The following is a 24,943-nucleotide window of genomic DNA, read 5'->3' as shown; positions in this document are numbered from 1 at the left end:
ATGGATTAGTATGTAATGTGGACAGCAGGAATGTAAATCTGGTGAAACCATTTTGAAAGCAATTTGGGAACAATTGTCAAAATTTAAAAAGTAAATACTTTTAGATCAAAAACTTCCTAGTTGACTACTTTGAAAGCAATATTCTTTAAATATTATGTTTTTTGTTTACTAAAATTAATAATCTTATGTAATATTTTCAAACATGTAGGCCAAAGACAGAGAAATATTAGTAATTGAAATAAAAGGAAATAAGAAAGGGCCAAAGTACCAAAAGGTCAGTAAGAAATGGAATGTGTAAAATGAGCCTCAGGCAAATCTTACTCAGACAAAAAATGGATTGTGCAATGGTCTCTCAAAGGTCTTGGTAAAAAATCCTGCATTAGTGACATTTAAATGGAGGTGAGAAAATATATCTGCATTTGGTAATGATGTTTATGGAAACAGTCAGAAGACTAAATTGGGCAACCTTCTAAATATTTTACATCTCTTTCATTCTGTGACTTTCTGCACAGGTCCAGAATAGAATAGCAAAACAATTTTGCTACTGCAGGTTCAGAAATATCATGCTACAGTTGTTTCCAATATCATGCAAAGTTTGTGCAAGAAATTAAACATATACATGTTTAACTTATATAAGTAATAACAGTGCGTAGAAAAACAATCTACAGATAAAGCATGGGAATCCAAGCATCTCATTTCATGTAAACCTAATTTTTAAATCAATTGGTCAACCATGACAACATATTTTAGAAGATATGAAATCCTGATTTTAAGTGCTTTGTGTATAAACTTTCCTACTTAGGTTAGGAGTTATAATCTGATTTTTAAAAACCTCATTTCATATTTTATTTCCATTTTCAGTGTTTTTCCCTTTTCCTTTTTCATGTCCAGAAACCACTAAGCCATTTAAGTACTGTGGAATGCTTACAATTCTCCCCATCCCGTGGAGATAGGTTATTTTCAACGGAACTATTGCCTTCTCTGTAAAGTTAATCAAGGGATGAAGCTTTAAGGTCATACATTCCCTTTCTATCTACCATTGACTCAGTTCTAGAAACAAATCAAATACTGACCACAGCACCTCTAGTTCCTCTGGCACCCTTAGGACCACTTTCCCCAGGTTGTCCAGGAGCACCTCTGCTGCCAGTTTCTCCTATGGGTCCTATTTGTCCTTTATCACCCTGTAGATGACATAAGTATGACAGAAAGATAAGAAAGACAACTTTATACTTGTTGAATTACTTCAGGGGGATACTCAGTAGGCAAAATCCGTAAATAGCAACTTTGCATTAACACTGTTAGAAACCACCACTAACAATAATAACATGTGATCATCACACAAATTGTTTAAAAAATAAAAATAATTTTGGAAAAAGAAGACTAAAGAGATGATTTCAACCAACCAAGCAGGTGATAGCTACTATTGCTCATGCTGAATTTCAAAATAACTAAATTTTACTCTAAATTTTGTTATGGCTCTATGCACATATATCTACTTGTTAACACGAGACGTCTGCTTCCATAGAGAATTCCAGTGTTACAAAGTGCAAAAGAAAAAAAAAAAGCCTTCAGTGTATAGTTCTGTATATTTAGGATCATCACTCTTCAGTTTAGAGTATGCCTTCAAAAATCCACATCATTTTAACATCATTTTATGTCCTTCTGAAAACTGGTTACCTTCTATTTCCTATTACACCTATTGGTCCTGCTCTAGCACTAACATACAGCTACTTTTATATAACATTTTCTTAAAGTGAGAAATAACTTTTTCTATTATTGATACTCAGGAAGACACAAAAGCAAAGCTAAACCACAGTCAGGACATTTTTGGTATTCCTAGGGGCTTATAGGCTTTATTTTACTTTCTGAGGATTGCAGTTGTTGAAAAGATCTTCATTCTTATGCTTAGGGTTTAAAATCCATTTTATTATGGATTTTCCATTTTGTATGTACGTATGTATGTATGTGTGTATTTATGTGGTGCTGGGGATTGAATCCAGGGCCTTTCACATGCTACTCAGGTAAGTGCTCTACTCCTACATCTCATATTAATTGTAGACATATTACTATATATGACAAAAATATTGGGATTATTCTAATGGGATGAATAGTAACTAAGTTACTTCATTCACTTCTTTTTTTTCACTGGTAGTCCTCTTCTGTCCAAAAGTTCTAAGAACGAGAAGTATAACTATAGAAATATCAGACTTGGACTTTGGGAACTAGAATATTATCTGATTAGAATTATAATAAATATTATGAACTGTTACAGTCCAGTGGGAAACACCATTTCTATGCTTCACTAATATTTGAACAAATTATTGTTTCCATGAGAAGATGAAGTTTCTATTATAATGTACTAGAATTTTACAAGTATATCATTTTTAGTAAAATACAAGGTAAGCACACGCAAGAAATCTGTAGTTGTGGTTCTTATTATTTTAAAAAAATAAAAAGAGTCATTCTTTTCAACTCAAAAAACATATTAATAATAAAGTCAGGAACAATTAAAACATAATCTTTTCCCTTTGAAAAAGATAAAAAGAGTCATTAATCTTTTCAACTCAGAAAACATATTAATAATAAAGCCAGGAAAAATTATAACCATCTTTTCCCTTAAACACTTTCCTGAACTTATCAAATAGTATAAATGCTATAGTATTTTCATTTTATCTTTTTTCTTACCTATCATCTACTAAAAGGCTTTTTGACAAGCAAGTGATAAAGGAAAAGCAAAGAATTTCTACAAATTACAAACTGGAAAATTAGCCCTTTAGATGATCAAGGTGACATTCACTCCTAACGAATTCAATATTAATTTAAGAATTCAATATTAATTTAAAATATATCTTTCAAAGTCAAAATTTGAAACTTTATTACTTATACCTAGAATGTTACAACTTCCTATGGAGCTCTGGACATACAAGAAGAAAGAAAGCTAGCGTAAAAAGATGCATAAAAATTACCTTCTTTCCTGGACGACCTCTTTGTCCTGGAATCCCCACAATTCCATCTGGCCCCTGAATATTAAAAAAATAAAATAAAAAGAGAAATAAATACTTAAAAAGAAATGAGATGTTCAAATACTTGTATCCGATGATCATTTAACTGAACACTAAATAAAATGCAGGCAACTTTTCAAAAATATCACGTCCATTTAATTATTTAAAAACAGGTCACATTGACTTAGAGGCATATCTGTTACCAGTTATAAAGGTCACCCACAAGAACTTAGCAAAATAGGAAAAATTAAACTTCTTTTCAGTAAGAAAATTACTTGATTTTAGAATTGGATTTTAATTAATGGGACTATAGTTAAAGTGAACCGAAATGCATCCTCAGCACTTTTATAAGCTATTGTGAGGTCAGTATATTGGCAAAAGAATAGGATTATAAAATATATCTAATACATGGTCAAGGAAGATCTCAGAATCTCACTGAAGTAGAGAAGATTAAAGAGATATTCTTTGACCTGTAGGGGAAAAAGGAGAGAAGGAAGTACAGGGAGAAAGAAGGAGGTACTCATATTAAACTTTTTAAAATAATATTTTCACTTCAGTTGATGTTTTCTTTAGCCAAAAGTAGCTTAAAAGTTTTCAATATACTCTATTATTAGTAAAGAGTGGTATGCCATATAAATTTTCTGATCAACAACAATTAGGCTTTTATGTGTGATCCATACTAAGCCAGGTTACAAGTTCTAAAATGACTAATAATTAATCACAACATTCTTTTTATTAGTTGGAAAATGAAGATGGAAATTTCAAATTTGAGTCCCTAAAGCTTGGCAAAATACAGCAAAGTTTGACAAACTGCAAAAATCATGTAGACAAGAAATAATTTGTGGTTGACCACTGTGCTATGCAGGCTCTTGATAAATATTTGTTGAATGAATAAACAGATACCTAAGAAAATGACTCATGCCCTATGCACCACAGCAAATGGTCTTCTAGCCTCAGAAATACAGAATACAGAATACAGAAGCCAAAGCAGTTAGGCTCTACTGGTATAATTATAGCTGCATCCACAGGTAGAAATGATAGTTGCACTTCTTTGAGTTCTTTGCAGCTAATAAAGCCTTTTAAAAAGAGGCTGATTAACTTTCATGGAGGGTAAGAGTGTGAGTTTCAAAAGCCAGACTACTCCAGCAGCTTCCTATTCTGCTTCTGGTACTTAATAGCTATATTGTCTCGAGAGATTACTTTACTTCCAAGGGCTTGGGTTTCCTTTCTAAGTAAAAGAGGCATAATAAAACTTTTTGGAAGTGTTGCTAACAGTAAATGAGCTAGTGCATGTAAAGCTTAGAGAGTACTAGTCTTACAATAAAGAGCTCAATAAACTTTAATCTTCATTAACTTCTGCTTTTTAAAGTATATTATGCAATATTTAAATATACAAAGACATTAAAAAATAAAACAAAACCCCATGCATTCACCATCCACCTGAAGAAACAGGTGGATTTTATATATATATATAAAATTAAAGTACCATATACAATATACCTTTCAAACATGACCCTCTCTCTCTACACAGGTATAGTCAGTGTCCTGTCTATGTTCATTATTCCATATATTTCTTTGTACTTTTATTCCATTTATAAGTACCCCCAGATAATATATCCTTTTGTATCTTTTTAAACTTTAAATAAGCAGTATCATACTTTATATCTTCTAAAACTTATAACATAGCATTTTATTTTCATAATTATTCAGTATGTCTTTCACTTTTTGTTTACTGTTACAGAATTCTATGTTCTCAAATCACAATTTAACCATTTTCCCAATGATTAAATTTTTATAATTTTTCTTCCTGTGATAATGCTGTACTAAATAAATCATGCCTATCTCTTTCACTCAAGTTAACATTTTTTCTTTTAGTATATATGCTGGAGTTGAATTACTAGATTATAGGATATATATACCCTCAAATATACTAGCTATTGCCATGTTGTTTTCCAAAGTGGTTTTCCCAATCTTTACCCCCGCAGTAATGTTTACAAATTCTATTTACTCTATATCTTCTGTAATGCTTAATACTACCAGGCTTAATATTTATTCACCCTATGAGTGCAAAATGAAATGTTATTTGTGATTTTAATTTGTATTACTTGTTACTGAGGAGGAAATGAATATCTTCCCATAAAGTTATTAGATATCTATGTGTGAATTTCTGATATCTATCTTCTTCTGTCTTTGATTCTACTGGACTGTTCCTTTTTTCACTTATATATGAACATTTATAAACACATATGTATTTTGCTCATTCTATGTATTACAAGTCTCTTCTAAACTGTAACTTATTTTGTCACTGTATATTATCACAAGTTAACAGCTTAAATGTAGTCAAATTCTTTAATATTTTCTTGTTTCTTTCAGTATTTTGCTTGAGATTCTTACTGCTTTCCCTTCCCCTATGAGATCAGAGAATATTCTCTCAAATGTTTGTCTTAAAACTTGATGTATAAATCAATTAGGGGAGAACTGATAATTTTATGATAGTAAGGCTTCCTGTCCATGAATAGAAATATTTATTTATTTAGTTCTTTGATAAACTATTACAGTGCTTTTCAAACTGTAATATTTTTCTATACATTTCTTATAGATTTTTAAAATAGATTTATTCTTAGGTACTCAATTTTGTTGCTAGTAGTATTGAAATTTTTATTAAAAATAGCTTTCTAACTATTTGTTGGTAAAGAAAAATAGAGTCCATTTTGTATATTAACTATATTTGGCTGAAATCTCTCACAATTTTTTTTTTGTACTGGGAATTGAACTTCTGACCTCTTGCTTGTCAAGTCAGCCCTCTATTGCTGAGCTACATCCCTGGCCCTCTCATTGATTTTTATAATTTAGATTATTTCTTTTGTTTTGATATACTGGCTGGGACTGTGAGTCTCTCTGGTTTTAAATACCATTTTTTTTCTTTACTAGATCATTCCCAATAATATTCAAAGAGGCTTAAAATTATAGTGGTAATCTTAGCTCATTTCATTGAAGTTTCTCCATTAGGTATGACAGTTAATATATGAATAATAAATTTTACTAAATGTTTTTTGTTTCATCTATTGGGATGATAACATTTTCTTTGTTTAATATACAAAGCATATGACTTACACTTACGACATTTAAAATGTTAAAACTTTGTTAGAAAACTGGGATAAGATGGTATTCACAGAACCCTTAATTATATTAGTCCTCCACAACTGTACCGAATTCAAACGTAAAGTTAGTAATTTTTCTCTTTACTGGATGATTCATAGCAACATTTAAATAGGCTTACAATTACTCCTTACAAAAAAATATCCCTGATCTCATGCATCTCTCCCTCCTTTCCTTTTCCTACATTCATTTCTCCTGTATAGTTTTCTAAACCCATTTTCTGTTCCCCCTCACAGCAAAATGTCTTGAAAAACCTGTTTATGCACAAACTTGTTTATGCACAGGTTTGTTAATATTTCTTTAACTCTCATTCTCTGTCCATGTGGGTCCTGGTTCTTACTATTTTTCTGAAATTGACTTTATAGCAGGATTGAATGGCAACTTAACTGGCTCATTCTACTGAAAACACTTTTTCTACTCATTCTAAAAAAATTAAGCCTCTGTTTTCATGCAACATGATTCCCTGGCTTTCCACTTACAATATCTCACATAAAGACTTCTCTTCCTCTGCTCAACCTTTTAATTAAAGCATCCTGTTTCTTTTATCTTTTTAGGTAATCTTCTCCTATCCCCATGGCTTTAAATACTGTTTATGATGCAACAATTCCTAAGCCATTCAACTTGTACCTTACGCTAATGAACTTCTGATTATGCTACTTGATGACATCTCTTCATGTCTTCTGAATTCTGTCCTCCCACTTGAGAAACACATTTCCCCACCTTTCCCACTTCTATTGCAAGGGGGAATATTTTGGATGTTAGTAAAGTACTTTTTTCTTTGTCATTTTGAATACCAGGACTTTGCTTCTTTTAGCCATGAAAATTCACATACCTGATGGCTGAATGTTTTAAGAGGAGATTTTTCTACTTTCCATCTTCTAACATTTGACAAGTAGAGCATGGAGCACCCAGCACACAAGGGTGTCCTGTACTGTAGACTAGGTACACTTTCTATCACTCTAAGGCTCTTGGTAAATAGTAGGTAAATGAAAATATGATCTAGTCTAGGGGAAGTAAAGAGAAGCCCAGACATTTGCACTAAGGTGTGAGCCCAACCTTTTTTCATTTATTTATTTAGAGAGAAGCTGGGTTCATCACATACTTCTGATCCAAATTTATTTTGTTCTTTTAATATAGGTTAATTTATCCCTTGACAATGAATGATCCTAGGTGGTATTAAATAAGTATAAGAAATTATAAAGTGATTTCCATAAGGAATTATGTCCTTCTTCCTGGAATCTTTTCAATGGGTTCTCAAACATACTTTAAATATCTTCTTACCCTGGCTTATAAAGTATGTCATGTCTGCTTTGTATTTCTTCAAGCTCATCTCAAAGAACTTTTCAGTTTTCATTATGCAACAATTGTAATGGCTTCCTTTTCATTTTCTAAAAATGCACTACTTGGCCCATCCTTACCTCTACATCTTGGTCCTTGCTGTTGCATCTACTCTAAAGGATTCTCCTACAGTGCACTGCACGATGAATTCTTTTTATTTGTTCAAGTTTCAAGCTAATAATCAGAGAAGCCTCTCACTGCTTTAGCATAAATACATTCTCTGCTCTTAGGAAAGCAGCTGGCTTTCCTACCCGTAATCTATTATTTTCTTTTATAATCCTTTTTATTTACTTATCTTTTAATTTCATTTTTCATCAACCCATTTATTTACATCATTCATTATCACAATCTCCAATGATCTTTCGTCTATTGTTAGGGTTCTCCACTAGATTAAGAAGTCGGAGATCAAGGACCTAGTTTTCTTCTGTGTACCCAGTGCTTAGCAGAGTTCTTGCCTCACAGAAAACACTAAAAAACTTCGCTGAATTAATGAATGGGAAGTACATTTTGTAGAATTACAATCTATACGGTTGAATAAAAATTTAGAAGTATAAAAGAATGGTTTTTTAAAATCCTGGAACTTTTTCTTCCAAAGAAAATCTATGCAGAAACTCATATATTAAATAAAACTAAAATCATTTTTTTTTTGTTTTGTTTTTTTTTCCAGTACCGGGAGTCGAACTCACAATGTTGCACTTGCCAGGCAGGCGCTGTGCCGCTGAGCTAAATCCCCAGCCCCTTTTTTTCTGATTGAATTAGGAATAGAAAGAACAGAGCCATGCCAATTCCATGACCTGGGTGGGTCTTCATAGCTCCAACTCCGTTATTATATGTAATGTATGAACTGAGATACCAAAGAAAGAGTTTCCCAGCAATGTACAGCTCTTCAGTGAGAGATCAGAAGTCTGAACAATATTGCTTTATAACAAAACAATTCAGAAAAATAAACCCAATAGCAGAATGCTAGAAACCACTCAGGTGATCCGGATTAGATCATTCTTTACTCCTGAGTCCACAATGCCTCCAACCTCAAGTTCCTAACTATTGTTTTCTAGAGTTTCTGAGGGAACTTTCAGAAAGAAGTGCCATGTATATCTTATATTTTCTAAATACTGGTGTTCCTCTCACCATTATGACTTCATTTTTTAAGATTTTAGTAAAAAAAAAACTTCTTAGAGAAGGGTTATTTCCTTTCCTCTTCCCTTATGATTTTTACCTGTACTTAATATCACACTACCTTAAGAGGACCAGAAAAATTGCGTCTCAATAAACCCTATCAAATCTTTTCCTCAAGGAATGAAACAAGATAATTTCATTGTAATGCATTCTACTTTGGAGTTCATAGCTCCACATGTTTAGATATTAGACAGCATAGTGGCTGAAATTTTAGAAATGGATGACAGATCATAAGTTAGGCAGATGTTTCTTGTCAGATGCTTTTCAATTCATTTTTCACAAACATTACGCATTTAGGCAGCTCAATGTTTTAGCATAGAATTCAAACACAACATGTTTCTTTTCCTTAAAGAAGTTTATAGTAGCTTACATTTGGAATTTGTTAACTAATGCTTCCCTTGTTTTACTTTTCAATCCAGATCTCATCCTCAATCATCTAGGAAACAAGAAGAGCTTCTTCTTCTTGGAAAAATGTGAAAAAAATTTTTTCTTTCAATTTCCTTCTTATTTATTTTGTAAGAATCCGAAGTAGCATCTTTGTGACACTGCCTAAGGAAGAATTTTAAAAGTACAAAATAAACCCAACATCAGGCTGTCTGATTAAGCAATAGTTCCTGGGATCATGAAATTCTTTTGAAAAAAATATGCCACAGTGTTTTTACTGAGTTTATAAGCTGAAAGGCATTTAAAATTCCAAGGAGGACAACAAAAAGAATAAAAAAGAAACACACATGTGTTGTTACTAAAAAAAGGCACTAAAGATGTGTACTGGGCAGGATTGTTCCTGGGAAAAATTATGAAGCAGATGAAATCTCTGTTTATCATTTTTGCAGGCCTTGTTTTGAGCCCCCTTTGCATTTCTCTCACCCATCACAGCTGTCAAGTGTCACCACCCCTTTCTGCAAGTCCTAGCTTTGTTACGCCGTCTTATGTTTTCTTAGTTCTGTGTTTCTTCTCCCCAACCGCTCTTAGGATTCTGCTAGGGAACTGAGCTAGTTTGTGTGAAAATATCCAGGCTAACATATGAATAATCATTTTGGCCTTTTAAGTATAAAAACAAAAATTTGACGAGAATTGTCAGGAGGATAATCCCAATTTCTTAACACTTGTTATTTTTCTGTCAGTCAAGCCCTGATACTAATGGAAAAGAAATTGTTTAAAAAGTGGTGACTAGTACCAAAGACTCTAAAAAGACAAAATACAGGACTAAATGCTTACTTAGGTGAGGATTAGAGATGCAGAAATAGAATGAGCACCACGCTGCCATCTGCTAAGTTATAAGACCCTTAGCTTTCTCTGATTCTATGTTTTTCAGTTACAGAGTAGCGCATGTTTTTAGGAGAATTGTATAAAAGTACATAAGTGAGTATGTATTGGACCAGAGAGGTTTAAGATAGTTTTGAGGAGGATTCCCTGAAGCTTTCTATGTGCTGTGGCAGAACACCCACCATAGCTGAACGTTCAGGACAGAAGAGAAATAGGCACATTACCATTATGGTAAAATTAAAGGAAAAATGACTCAATTTGCCTACTCTCAAAAACAAGGGATGCATCTGATTTGCCCTCATTCTTCAAATGTGAGCTTGCAATACGCTGGTGCAGTTATGTGTTATTTGGGGAAGGATGTGCTATAGCATTATTTTAATTGCTACAAAGGAATTACTTTCATGGATAAGGATGAATGATGAGATGGCTGCTTTGTGCATCATTTATGCTACTGTAGTCTTGGAGACAGTTTCATCTTAGTACTGCAAATCTAACTAAATTGCCTGGGACATGGGCTGACAGATAAGCCATTAATCATGCGGAGGTTAGGAGTCAGAGGAAGTACGTGAACAATGCATGAAGATTACAAACGCTGTGAACAACTACTGTGTCTCCATGCCTATTTGCATAATCAGCTCACTCACAATCAGTTCCTCAGTATTTACAGTGAAGCACAGGAACATTGTGGTTTAGGGAACAAGTGAAGACAGTGCGTCTGGTTTGAGGAGCTGTGAGCTCTCTGAGGAAAGAGATCTACACGCTAAAATGTTAACTCTGAATCTGCAAAAGGTTGAAGAAAATTGCCAGAGTGCAGAGGAAATAGAAATTGTTTTCCAGTAGGGTCGTAAGGGATGACTTCAAAGGAAGGAGTATATCTCCAAAGACAAGAAAACTTAGAAAGATAGTGAGAATAATCTAGGCATAGGCAGGGCTTGAAAGTAAGAGAAAATAGGGAAGGGTCTTCAGCTTGAGGAGCTGCAGGAGGCACAGCTCTGATAAAGAATGTCAGATTGGCGCCCATGTCCCAAGGACCAGATGTCCCTAAAGATTGGAGACAAGAAAGAGAAAATAGTAAAGTCATACAACAGTCTGGGAGCTGTATATGGAAGAGTGCAACCAATGCATGTTTTAAGCAAGAGGGAAGCTGCTCTCATCATTTAGTCATATCTTCCATTTGCCTCAAGGTGACAGAGTATGTCTACTTCGACATTTGGGATGTTTAAACAAAATGAAAGCTTTAAGTAATACAATTGAGGATCAGGTTATATCATGCTTGCAAAGAATTTTATCCTGGAGCCGGGACATTATTCTACAGTAATAATGTCAGTTCTATGAATAAGGATCTCAAATATTTAATCAAAGTGTGAAACAGCACAAAACATCCCCTTATAATTGCTTTCTGACAGAAATTCCATGGCTTATGGAGAAGTCTCTTCTTTGCATCATAGGATGGTAATTACTCCTATTCTCTAAAGCCATAATTCAACACCTCTAATTACTCTTTGGATGCATAAGGGGTCAAACTCTGTGTGTGTGTGTGTGTGTGTGTGTGTGTGTATGTATGTATGTATACAAGTATAGGCTGAGAATTTAACTGATAGTTCACTGAGAATTTCATTGAGAATTTCAAAGTGAACCCAACAATACTCACTGGAAGGCCCATTTGACCGGGCCTACCCAAGGGCCCTGTCGTTCCTGGGAAGCCCATCTCTCCTTTTTCTCCATCTTCTCCTGGAAGTCCTCTTTCTCCTAGGGTCCCCTGCAACCAAATGAAAAAAAAATTAAAAAGGAATGTTACACTGAACATTTTTTCATGTATTTATTTGCCATTTGTATTTTTTTATCTGAGAAGTGTATATTCATCTCAGATGCCCATTTTTGGATTGGGTCTTTGAATGTGGGGGCCCTGATTTGTTTTAAATTCTTTGTGTGTTCTAGATAAAAGTCTCTTGTCTGAGGGACAGTTGGCTAAAATTTGTTCCCCATTTGTGGGTTTTCTTTTTACTCTGCTAGTAATTTCTTTAGATGTGCAAAAACTTTTCAATAAGATGAGATTCCAGTTGTTGATTTTTTGAAGGATTTCCCATGCAGTTTGGTCATTTGAGAAATGCAAGTTAAAACAACACTGAGATTCCATCTTACCCCAGAAAGAATGGCTATCATCAGAAATCAACCAATAGGGGCTGGGGATTTAGCTCAGCTGCAAAGTGCCTGCCTGGCAAGCGCAAGGTTGTGAGTTCAGTTCCCGGTACCGGAGAAAAACCAAAAAAAAAAAAAAAAAAAGAAATCAACCAATAACAAATGCTGGAGAGGCTGTGGGGAAAAAGGAACCCTTCTCCACTGTTGGTGGGAATATAGATTGGTGCAACCACTGTGGAAATCAGTCTGGATATTCCTCAGTAAACCAGGACTAGAGATCCCATTCAACCCAGCTATTCCCCTCCTGGGTATTTTTCCAGAAGAACTAAAAATATCATCCCACAATGATATATGTGTACCCATGTTTATAGTAGCACAATTTGTATTAGCTAAATCATGGAAACGACCCAAATGCCCATCAAGTGAAGAATGGATAAAACGATGTGGTATTTTTATATAATGGAATATTACTCAGCTATAAAGATAAACTCAAGGCTTTTATAGGTAAATGAACACCAGTAGAGATCATATTCATAAGTGAAATAAATAAGACTCACATGTATAAACTTCATATTGTCTTCCTAGTATAAGAACTTGAAAGAGTAAATAAACTCTAAAAGGCACAATAGATACTGTAAAAGGGAAAGATATTGTGAAAGGGAAAGAATGACTGGAATGAAGGAAAAGAGAAAGAAAAAGAAAGAAGGGATAATGTGTGTGTATATATACATATAAGATAGTTAAGGTAATTGTACTAGTAATTTCTATTGCTTTCTAGAAAGGAACAGTTGTTTAATTGTTTGATCATTATTACCTGCCTATATTTATTTATCTGAGTAACCAATCTGAAGATAACAATAGGTAATACAACAATTAATTTATCACCTTGCCTGAAATTCTGTATTGCTTTTAGGTTGTTTCATTTATATCTGTGTGCTTGTTAATATGTTTTAGTTCTTTTATCTTTAAAATAAAAAAATTAAAAGAGAAAAGAAAACTATATATATATATATATATATATATATATATATATACACACACACACATATAAGGATAACTAAGTGTATTACCAATGTCTATTGGTTTATTGAAAAGAACAGTTAATGCTTAATTTTTTTCTCTTGACCAGTTTAGCCTGCTTGTATCTGCTAATCAGAACAACTAATTTGAAGACAACAATATGCAATAAAACAACCATTGCTGAATTCCTACCACCTTGTTTAATGAAGCTCTGTGTCATTTCTAATTTTTTTTGTTGTTTGTTATTGTCTTCAATTGTTTGATCAGTCTTGCATTCTCACATCTGATAATCTGAGCAACTTCGTTGAAGATTACAGTATGTAATATAACAACCACTGTTAATTACTATCATCTTGTTTTGGAATCCTGTATTGTTTTTATTGTTTTTGTATTGTTTTGTTTTTGTCTTTACTTTTGTCATTTTGTTATTGTTTGTTTTTCTCTTTAAAATTAAAAAAAAGAATGATATAACCTAATTCTGCCATACATTAAGCAGGTTTTTGTTTGGTACACAAATATGATTACTTGTAGTACTTTAAAGAGGTCATGAGACATCCATTTTATATACAATGTTGGATTGGGGATATACCTCAGTGGCACAAGCACCTGCCTAGCAAGCACAAAGTTCTGAGTTTGATCTCCAGTACCAAAAAAAAAAAAAAAATCTAGTATACACAGTGTCAAAATATAATTTTACCTTTAGTCCATCTTTTCCTTGGACACCTTCTTCTCCAGGAGCTCCTGGTTCACCCTATTTTGTAGCAGAAACAAAGAGTAAGGCTTAATTTTTTGTTTATGTCATTTATCTTATTCTTTATCCTTGGCATGTATAGAAAATAGCAGGTTTATATTTATTTATTTCTAATTCTACTTTGTTTCTAAGAAAGTTTTTGACAGTATAATACATGATTTAACTTGTTTTGACTAGCTCTTTTCTGTGTTCTAAATTCAAATATGTGATAGTTCCAGAATGTTAATAAATTTTACATAAATAAAAGTTACATATATTCATTTGGATATATTTCTGAGTTCAAGAAATACACTGAATCATATAAAATATAGTACCTTGCTATAGTGAATTTAATACAATTTGGTTCAGTTATGGTTGTTCTACCAGATTAAAGTTTCTATATTTTCTCCTTTACAGAAAAGCAAAAATTTAGGCCATGGTCCATCAAGAAGCTGCCTTCTAGAAATGGAGCTTGCAGAATTATAGAATCACATTTAACGAAGCTGCTAAAGTATCACTGGTTCTCTTGAGATCTAAATTATTTTAGAGTAAGCTAATTAGTACTTATTAATACTTGCTCTAGCTCTCTCCTCTCCGATGCTTCCATTATCCTCACCTGTAACTCATTCAGTCCCCAAAACAGGGAAAATAAAAAGAAACAAACCAGATGCAAAAGGTATCTCCCTAGTTTGCTTTTTAGTGGACAAATGCCTCTTAAATGTCTTAAGCACTGTATCTTGGGAAAAAAAAAATGCTTACTATAGCTCAATATGAAGTAAGTTTATAGTAGCATTACTTATCAAAGCTATCAAATTAAAATTCCACTAACTCCACTTTATTGGCAAGGTGTTTTCAGAATATACCTGCTTTTTAAAAAAAGATGTTCTGGATTAGAGTTCTAAATACTACTAAATGAGAACGCAAGCAGTGTTTAGTGTTCAGTTTTTAAAACCATGAAAAAGAGACAAACATTTGCTCTATTGGATCAGAAAGGTTTATGCCATTTCTTTGATATGTTTAGACTGGTAAGCTTTGAGTCCCTGAAATGAGTAAATGCATTAAGAAGGTTTCCAGTAGGCACTTACTCGTAACCCTGGTTCCCCAGCTCCTCCAGCACTGCCCACAGGTCCAACATCTCCCTGAAGAAACAAAGGAGAAGAATAAATTCTTTTTCACTAAAATGGAATGTCTAATTATGAGGGACACATTATAAGGGGTACAAATTCCAAAACAATTATCATTTTCATCTGTTGACCTTCACTTGTTTTTAAGATGTCTGCCAAAAATGGGGCAGTTTAGAGACCTTCTTTCTTACTTTAAAGGAAAGTTACCTTAGCACCTGGTTCACCTTGCAGACCAGAGTCTCCCTCAAGGCCTGGAGGTCCCTAAAAGGGAAAGATTTGATACATTACAAAGACAGTAACAACCTCAGAAGATGTCTACTTTTTAGCTCAAGGATAAGGTACCTGTATCCACATGATATTCTTTGCTGCACTCTTATAAAACTCATGGCAAAAGACCAGACACTTTCTAGGATCCTTTAATAGTTCAAGAACTAAAGCAATTTCATGTGAAGTCAGGACTTTGAAGATCAAGTTCTTCCAACATTCCTCTTAGTCAAAGCATAAAAAAAAATCCACTTTCTACTTCTTCAAATTTTCTATTCTCATATACGAAAGTGTTTCCTCAAATTTTGCTCTTCCCATCTGTTTTTTTGTTTTGTTATGTTTTGTTTTTCTTCTGTGCTCTCTGGAACTCACTTCCTTCAGAAAAATTCATTTTTTTCATAACAGTTTATGAAAAAGAATCACACAAATAAGGGATGAACTTATTCACTTCTATATTTTCCAGTCTTCTTTCACAGTGGGTTGAGCTTTGCTGTGAAACTTATGGTTATTTTTACTTTTACACATACAACTTCCTACAACCACTGGTTATTTCCAGGCCTGGAGCTCCCATAGTTGCTGGTGTGTTGTTTTTTATCTCCCAGAGATATTTATCTTGTTTCTGAGCATACTATGTATGTCCACACTTTCCCATTTCCTTTATTCCTTTCCTCTTACCCCTCTCTTTTCACTCCCTCCCTCTCCTTCCTCTCTTTTCTATGTACTTTTTATCTTTCAGGTTCTTTTTTTTTTGTAGTTTTTCTGATCCATGGATGACATTCTTCCTTACATCTAATGGAAATTAAAGTATCTTTTCTATAATTTCATAGTATTTTAAAGAGTTTAATCTTTTTCATTTTGACTCAGCTTTTGCAATCTACGTTCCCTCTTTTAAAAATGAAAAGCTACACATGTGTAATAGGATAAATGGGCTTAGCCCCAGTCCCTTTCCTCAGAGGAAATTACCTTTGAAAAGAATTTTAGTTTTTAGTTTTCCAAGTTGTTAGTTCTATAACTTGATACTTTTTTTTATTTTAAAGAGTAAAAGAAGGATAACATAATAATAGGGGGGACTTAGCAAATTACAGACAAAATTGTAGGAAATTATCAATGGTTATTGTTTTACATATTGTTATCTACAAAATAGTTTCTCAGGAAAACAAATAGACAAATAATGGTGAGTTAGAGACAAAAGAGGTAGGAGATTATCAAGAGTTGTACTCTACTTTGGTATCTTCAAAGTGGCTTCTAAAGAAAATAAATAGAGCTATACATGAGTGACCTATTGAAAAATCATTAACTATTCTCAATGGTTGTTGTAGGAAACACATAATAATAAACATACATCCATTTATGAAATAGGATAGGAACATTACAAACTTTACACAGTTATGGATATATTAGTAGGAAAATATCAATGGCTGCTGTAATACGTGGTGGTATCTTCAAAGTGGTTTCTCAGGAAGGCAGAGATATGCAAGAAGGATCTAACAAGTAGTTACAGCCTAAGGGTTGTCAAAAATAGCATATTACCTCCTCACCAGTGACTCCTGTCACTGAGGTGCGATGGCTGGAAGGAAGGCCAGGATTGAAAAGAAGGATTGAGAGACTTGCACCTGTGTCTAGCAACAGGCTGTTTTCTTGGAGATGACAGTCTGGCCAGAGGGAGAAGGCAGACCATGCCCCAAGCCCTCTCATTCCTGTTGGACTAACTGGTAGCATGGGTCTGAGCTCTGGGGCCTCCACCTCAGAAGGCAGGCTGATCTCCAGTGGTCTCCTTTGCATCCAGGGCATGGCCCATGGGGCCTCCCAGGGCAGTTCCTCTTGAGGTGGCCTGGCTTTTAACCATGGTAGCAGATGAATGCAGTTGTCGAGTTCTTCTTGGGGCCCCGGGAATCAGACCTGGGATCTGTTTCTCTTAGTGGTGAAGCAAAAGCAGCTGCTTTTTCTCGGTCTCTTTGTTTTCTCTCCTTTGCCTCCTCCTCATTATGGCTATAGAATACTGAGGAGGCAATTCTTACTAACATCTCAAGTGAGCTGTCTGGGTGAAAGCCATTTTTTGTAGCTTTTTCTCTCTAGCTTCCCATTGCTTTGGACCAGTTAGTGTCCTCTCCCCAACTGTCAGCACAGGCAGCAGGAATCCTGCTGCAGACTTCTCCAGAGCTCCACCACAGCCTGTACTGTCAGGGGAAGAATGGCTTCCAGAGAGTCTCTGCAGGTTTTGTGCAAGGTCCTCCTGGTTTACAGCTTCTGAACGGCTTTCATGAACACAGTCCAGAGGACCTCTGACTCCTCCGGCTTAGTCTGTATTCTCACGTTCTCTGAGTCCATGTTCACCAGCTGCTCCTCCGCTGACTCTGGACCTTTCTAGTTCTCAGTGTCAGGAGCAAGAGTGACCTGTTGTATGGCATGTATTCCCAGGGGTTTCTCAATGTTTGAATGATTCAGACACATCTGTGGGTGGGCATCTGCAGCTGGTGCATGGTGGGCCAATTGTGTCAATGTTTCTCTGTGTCATGGTAGTTCTCAACAAAGCAGTGGTGGCCGGCCTGAGGGCTGGCGTGCAACAGCGCTCACCACCGTGTGGCTTTCTGTGCACCAGAGCCCCTCCTCCCAGGTGCCTGTTAGGCTGGGGCCAGCCCAAGGGCCAGCGCTCCTGCCCTGTGGCCTCCCGGGCACCGGGGGCCCTCCCTCAGGGGGCCTATGAGGCAGGAAGCTAGCCAGCTGGAAGACCGGTGCTCCCCGCCCGTGGTTCCCTGTGTGCCGGAAGCCCTCCTTCCGGGGAACTACGAGGCCGGGAGTGAGCTGCTGGTCCGAAGAACTTGATACTTTTTGATGGGTCACTTTGTTAAAAGTTTACTCACTTTATTCTCTTTCCTTTTATCATCATTTCCTTAATGTTAAAATAGTTGTTATTTAAATTCTTCTGTTACCTTTGTAATTTGAACCCTGAAGCCAGATTGCCTGAGTTTCTGCTCTGTCTCCAAAAATATAGCACTTGATATCTCATGCTAAGATTAAAACTCTCTCTTGAAAGAGAATCTCTTAGGACTTCTTTCATATCAAAACTGCTTTTAATTTCATGGACCTCCCTAGTCTCTATTTCTTTCCTATCTGCTATCTCTTCCTGATCTCTTTCATTCCTTTCTTAGGCTAAATCTGTAGGTGGTCCTCTGACCAATTCTGGGTCAGCACTTTAAAGTATCTTCGCAATTTTTATTCGAATAAAATTGAATAGTGAATAGTTGAATAGTGCTGGAAGAATTTATGCCCTATATAAAGTGGCATTGTTACATGTTGAGAAGCATAGGTACTAAAAGCATGATTTCCAGAGATGCACTGCCTAAGTTTAAATCTAAGATCTACATTATTACTAGCTATTTTCTTGAGTAAATTATGTAACAATTTTATGCCTTCACTTCTTTATTTGTAAAATGGGGATAATAACTGCACCTATGAAGTTGTTCTGAGAACCCATTAGTAGAATAAAGCATACATATAAATGCTTTTAGCCATATAGAGAATACTCCATAATTTTTATGCATTATTAACATGATGCAAAATTCACAGCCTCCTACCTCAGTTTGATGTTTAGTGTGTAGGTCTCATCATTTTTTATCTTTTGGCATTCCCCTCTTCCTTATTATTCAACAACTATTCCAAACCCCATCATATTTTTGTCAAGCCACTTCCTCAAGCCTTAGTCCTTATCACAACAGAATTGTTGTCAGCTTTACTTAAAAAGTTTCAAACCATGAGAAGTGGTTTCCCTCAGCTTTCTCTAGGTCCAGAAGATGTGATGTGGACTAGGTTATGGCACTGACCCTGAGTAAGATCAGAGCCAGGCTTTGCTGCTTGTTCGCCACTCACTTTGTCAGTTGATCACAACTTCACCTCCCTTCACCTCTGAACATAAGGAAAGTGTGGCCATCTGTCCTGTCATAAAGGAATCCATGAATAATTTTTTACTTCTTTTTCTGCTTCACTTCCTAAGCTCTGCAAATGTGAAAGGTCCAGAGAGTTTATGTAAAAGTAGTTTTATGCCTATTGCCTTACCTCAGCCCTCCATCATTTCTTGCCTGCTTCAGTGTAACAGCCTTTTAATAAATATACCTGTCTTCACTCCTGTCTCCTTAAATACTTGTTTCATACAGCTGCTAAGTTACCTGTCTGAAATACAAATCTGACTTTATCACTGCCCTGTCTATACAATGACTTACCATATAGACTATAAAAGTTCACTTTTCTTAACAGAGTACCTAAGACTTTATGATTTTCCCAAACTCTATTGCCACTTTTTATTTTTACTTTATGCATTAAAAAATCTGCCATGCTACATATTTGAAGGTTCCTACTCATAATATTCCTTCTTCTGTAATTCTCTTGTCCTTATTCCCTCTTTTTCTTATAACTAACCCTTCTCTTTCTTAAAACTCATCTCATGACTCCTTCTACCCTGCCAAACATGCATACATACACCTAAATCTTATTTTTCCCCTTTTCCCAGGTAGGATTAAATAGCCTTTTCAGCATTCCTACATTGCCCTGTTAGTATCTGTATCACTGTGTCTAACACATTTGTAATATAAAGATCGTTTATATGACTGTCCTTTGAAATAGATTTTAAACTGCTAACTGAATCAGTGACCTTATCTCAGTCAACCTTGTATCTCCTATTCATACACAGTGAGAAGGCAGAAGGCTTGGAAAGCCTCAATATAACTGAACTATGAGAATTAATTCAACAAACCTGGGGTACATTGGGGAGAAGAAAAGTTTTGCTGGGAATGTAGTTGGTAGGTTTTCAGAATATTATTTAATGTGTTTAAAAAGTTGGCATTATTTATCCCAAAGGTTATGAGAACTCTTAAAATATTTAAGGAGATAAATCTTAGAAGATAATCTGGCAACAAGTAGTTGATGGAATGATGAGAGCTGGGGAATCTATGGTATAGCAGTGGAGAATTAAAAGTAACAGCAATAGAGATGAAAAGGGGAGGATGGATTTGAGACAAAGTGGTGAGGGTCTATTTAAAGAGAAGAAATGGCTAATTGGAGAGAACACGGTAAGAGGAGTATCAAGGACAATTCAGTTTGGGGTTGTTCGATAGAAGGAGTATCTTTCAATGAGATAGGAGCAAAAAAAGGAGGATGAGGAGCAAAGTGATGAGTTTAATTATGGGGAATTTGAGACGTTTCTGGGATATATGGGTGAATATCTAAAAACACAACAGGGAATCAGTAACTGGGGTAAAGAGAAAGCATTAGAGTTGTCAAAATAATATAGTGGAAGGCAATTTGATAATATTTTTTGCTAATTCAAAGAAATGGAAAGATAACTGTATATCAAGACTGAGAGATATTAATAAGAAGGTAATGTAAAGAACCAAGAGAGTAATTTCACAGAAGATGGTGGAGGAGAGGAAGGGAAGAAAATCTTTTTAAAACTAAAGCTAACAAAAAGTACTAAAATAATTAGATTTTGTAACTATAACTAATGAAGTTTATTATTTCAAAATATATACTAAGTAGAGTTACTTCAAAATTCTTCTTTCTATAAGAGAAATATGACACTTGCGAATGAAGGACTATCAAATCAGCTACAAATCTGCGATGAAAAGTTTAATTTTTGTTGTCATTTCAATGAGCTAATTGATAGAAAACTTTACATTTATAAAATTAGGTTCCTACTATAATAATTTCTGCTATTAATGGAACTGTTGGTTTCATTTTATGAGTTTGGAAGAGAATACTATAGAGTTAGTCTTCATAATACATTTAATATATTTATCATAGAGTCTTACAAAAGGTATTGAGTATCAATGAAGAAGAAAGAGCCTCAAATGAATTACCTCAATGCCCATGTCTCCAGGAGGTCCAGCATCACCCTGAAGTCCTCGTGGTCCCTAGATTAAAATAAAATTTAAGGTATGAAAATCAATGTTTAGTCTATTTCAATATATAAATGCATCTAACTATGGAATCAATAATATGACATATATAATATACATAATAAAGTTATCGATGTTGTACTTTACTCTGTGTAAACAAAGTTATATCTTAGGATGATTCATCTGTGTTGTTTTATGAGGGACATTAAACTCTTTTTGGATTAAAAAAAGCAACAAAAGGAGTACCATTCATTCTTTTATTCCATAATTCATTTCATTCATTCAACAAACATTTACTGAGCAATTAATAAGTATCAAATAATGTATTGAGGGCTTTCATAGGTAATTTTATTTAATGATATAAAACTTATACATCTGCTTAATATTCCTAGCAAATGTGTGCTAAATATAATAGCATTTTAAAGGAAACATATATATCATCTTTTTTATAGTCGATGTAGTTTTGCCTTTGCTGGAATGTCATATAATTGGAGTCATACAGTATAGAGCCTTTGAAATCAGCTACTTTACTTAGCAGTATGCATTTAAGGTTCCTCTGTGAACTTCTGTGGCTTGATAGCCCATTTATTTTTATTGTAGAATAACATTCCATTGTATGGCTATAGCACAGTTTTTTTACTCTGTTAATCGAAGACATTGTCTTAGTTGTTTCAAGCTGCTATAACAAAACACTATAAACTGATGGTTTATAAACAACAGAAATTTGTTTCTCATGGTTCTGAGAACTGGAAAGTGCTAGCAGATTCAATGTCTGGTGAGGCTACTTTTTGGCTTATAGACGGCTTTGTCCAGCTTTGTCCTCATGTGACAGAAGAAGAGAGCTAATTCTCTCTGTTTACTTTTATTTCTTTTTCTTTTTTTTTTTTTTGGTTTTTCTCCAGTACCGGGAACCGAACACAAGACCTTGCGCTTGCCAGGCAGGCGCTTTTGCCGCTGAGCTAAATCCCCAGCCCCCTTACTTTTATTTCAATGAGTATTGTTTCCAGTCATGAAAGATGAAAGACCTAATGACCACAAGATCTATCTAATTACTTCCCGACCTTCACTCCTAATGTTATCACCTTTACAGTTAGAATTTCAATATGAATTTTAGAGAGACACAATCAGACCCCTACAGCATATTGGTTGCTTCTAATTTTGGGTAATTATGAATAAAGGTGTTTACTCTCAGCATTTATGTGCAGGTTATTGTGTGGACAAAAGTTTTCTACTCATTTGAGTAACAATGAAGGAGTCGAATTACTAGACCACATGGTTAGTGCACCATTTTGTATTCCTACCAGCAATCTATGAGCGTTTTGTTGCTTTACATCTTTATCAGCATTGAGCATTGTCAGGGATTTTGATTTTGACTATTCTAGCAAGTGGTGTTCTGACAGTGGCATGTCAATTTTTTAAAAAACCTTGCAATTCTTCGATAATAGACTTTAAGCATATTTTCATATGCTTCTATGTCATTTCCATTTTTTTTTTTTTTTGCTGTGCTGTCACTTCAGATCTTTTGCCTACTTTTTAATTGCTTTTTGTAAAAATTGTTGACTTTTGATGATCTTTCTATATTTTGGCACAAGTCTTTTATCAGACATGTGCTTTGTAAATATTTCCTCTACTTTATCACTGAGCTTTTCAATCTGTTAACTATCTTTTGGAGGGTAGAGATTTTTAATGTTAATGGAATCTATTTATCCATTTTTTTCATACATTATGGTTTTGGTGATATATCTAACCCTCAAATCACAAAAGAATGTGGTTAGGTTATATAAAACCACTACACCATTTTCTATGAGATTTATGCATTCATAGATTTAGAATGTGTGAGGGCTGGTTCTAGAACCAATTCCCCATGGATACTGAAAGATCACTGTGCTTTACATTATTTATCTCAGTTTGTAATTATCCATTTATGTTGGGATAATTTAATTAACTTCTATCACTGTATGGAAAACTCCATGCTTACCACTATATACCAAATACAGATTCCTTACAAATATTTGTTGAATGAATGAATAAATAAATGGTCAATCATTCAAACTTAAATATTTACATTGTAATGAGGAAATTAGTTTTAAATCTTTTCCATAGAAAAGCTATAGTCATCTCTTACTATCATCAAAATATAAATCTTTCAATATTTCTTCTTACCACTTTTATTTCTTTTCTATGATTACACTAGGCAGCTCACATATCTGACACAGAGCCCATTGTATCTATTGTAAATTGATTTATGTTTTATTTACCCATCCCACTGGCCCTATGACCTGCACATTGAGTTTTAGGTGCAGTCAAGTAACTTCATTAACAAGTCTTTTCTTGTGAAAATTATAAGACATTGTCTTGGCTATGTCATAACTCTGCTGACATACTGAACTCTACTTAAAAGTCTTCTTTATTAAGACTGATTGGTTTTCATTCCATTCACCTCGTGTAATAACATTACATACTGGCTGAGTAGTTACAGTTTTTGGTACATGTTCTTTTGCCAATCTAGCTTTTAAACATACACTGAGTGGATTTAATATGTCAAATATTACACCAGGAGAGGAGATGACAAGGACAAAAGAAATGGCCTCTCACTTTGAGAAGCTTATGGATTTTTTTAGGGAAATATATTGAAGTAAACCATGGTAAAATAGGTTTGCACTCTTTTATGGTTAGATAAATATTACAATTGGGATAACAGGTTAAGATATCCAAAATAAGGAGGAAATCATGAAGGATTTAGTTATCTAAAAATCAATGCCATAGGTTAGATTTTTATTTGGAAAGAAATTCATTTATTTATCTGTCTATCTATCTATCTATCATCTATCTATCTATCTACCTCCCTATCTACCTACCTACCTATCTATATAACATTGTTTAGGGAGTTTATACCATAGATTAAGCACATAAAGGAGGAAATGAAAGGATCTTGGTAAGAATACTATTTGGCTGTTAGAATTTTCCACTTCCTACTATCTAAATGAATTATGCAAGTCACACCTGTGAACTTGAGTCAACTCATGATAAAATCAACCAAGTGGTTTGAAAGACTATATTGTATTGTAACTCTTAGAGCACATTACAGCATCTTCCATGATTAACTGGGAGAATGACTTCATTTGTAATAAAGTGTAAACTGTAAGAAAGTAGGTTGTGACTAGATCTTTCCTTTTCACAACTCACTTTCCATGGAAACTGTTATTGAGTCACATTTATAAAATTGCAATGTAAGTTTCTGTATTGTTGGTACAACAGCATTTATGTCATGTTTGTACATTTTGGCCCATCAGATGTAGAGTTTTGTTTCTTTATATTTTTTTTATTATAGAATTGGCATCATAAATGTGATTGTGTATGTGGCAATGTGATACTTATAAGAACAGCAAGGCATTCAGAAAGCTTCTGAGATTCAGTGAAACAGTTTTATTTGTAGAAAATAGAAATATGGTCAGTTTTAAAAGTTTGAGAGAAAAAGTATCAAATCTGACCACATGAAACTAGAAAGGCATTAAAAACTACATTCCACCATATTCATTTTATACAGTGTATGATGATACTACAACAAAAATATTTACTTTACATAATTGGTCTATGGTCTATAATAAATGCTGCTTTCTGAAGTACACCAGTCATAGCACAGTACAGCAATAATAATAAAAAGGTAGATGTACATTATGAGAAAAGCACAATTAGAAAAATAAACTTACTGGTTCGCCTGCAGGTCCCCTTTGTCCTGTGCTGCCCGGAGGTCCCTGTATACCCTGGATAAATAAGTGCAAAATTTGTAGCAAAAGTAATATTTGAAAATGTCTCAGTTTCTTTACCTTAGGTTTT

The 24,943-nt window shown here is 34.4% G+C and overlaps 1 protein-coding gene across 3 annotated transcripts in view; it reads right to left on the bottom strand.

The window, feature by feature from the left end:
• Positions 1-24,943, bottom strand: part of Col24a1 (collagen, type XXIV, alpha 1) — a 301,836-nt gene that overhangs the window by 77,249 nt on the left and 199,644 nt on the right. For all 3 annotated transcript variants that reach the window (XM_005385132.2, XM_013514569.1, XM_013514570.1), the window contains 8 exons: positions 24,817-24,870; positions 21,068-21,121; positions 15,162-15,215; positions 14,916-14,969; positions 13,798-13,851; positions 11,593-11,700; positions 2,967-3,020; positions 1,074-1,181 (listed from right to left, as the gene is read on the bottom strand). In XM_005385132.2, coding sequence (XP_005385189.1) covers positions 1,074-1,181; positions 2,967-3,020; positions 11,593-11,700; positions 13,798-13,851; positions 14,916-14,969; positions 15,162-15,215; positions 21,068-21,121; positions 24,817-24,870 — 540 coding nt within the window. The remainder of the gene's footprint in view (positions 1-1,073; positions 1,182-2,966; positions 3,021-11,592; positions 11,701-13,797; positions 13,852-14,915; positions 14,970-15,161; positions 15,216-21,067; positions 21,122-24,816; positions 24,871-24,943) is intronic.

This window comes from Chinchilla lanigera, unplaced genomic scaffold (assembly GCF_000276665.1).
Source record: "Chinchilla lanigera isolate Chin_1 unplaced genomic scaffold, ChiLan1.0 scaffold00022, whole genome shotgun sequence".
Lineage (NCBI taxonomy): Eukaryota > Metazoa > Chordata > Mammalia > Rodentia > Chinchillidae > Chinchilla > Chinchilla lanigera.
This window is presented reverse-complemented; position numbering and strand designations above follow the sequence as displayed.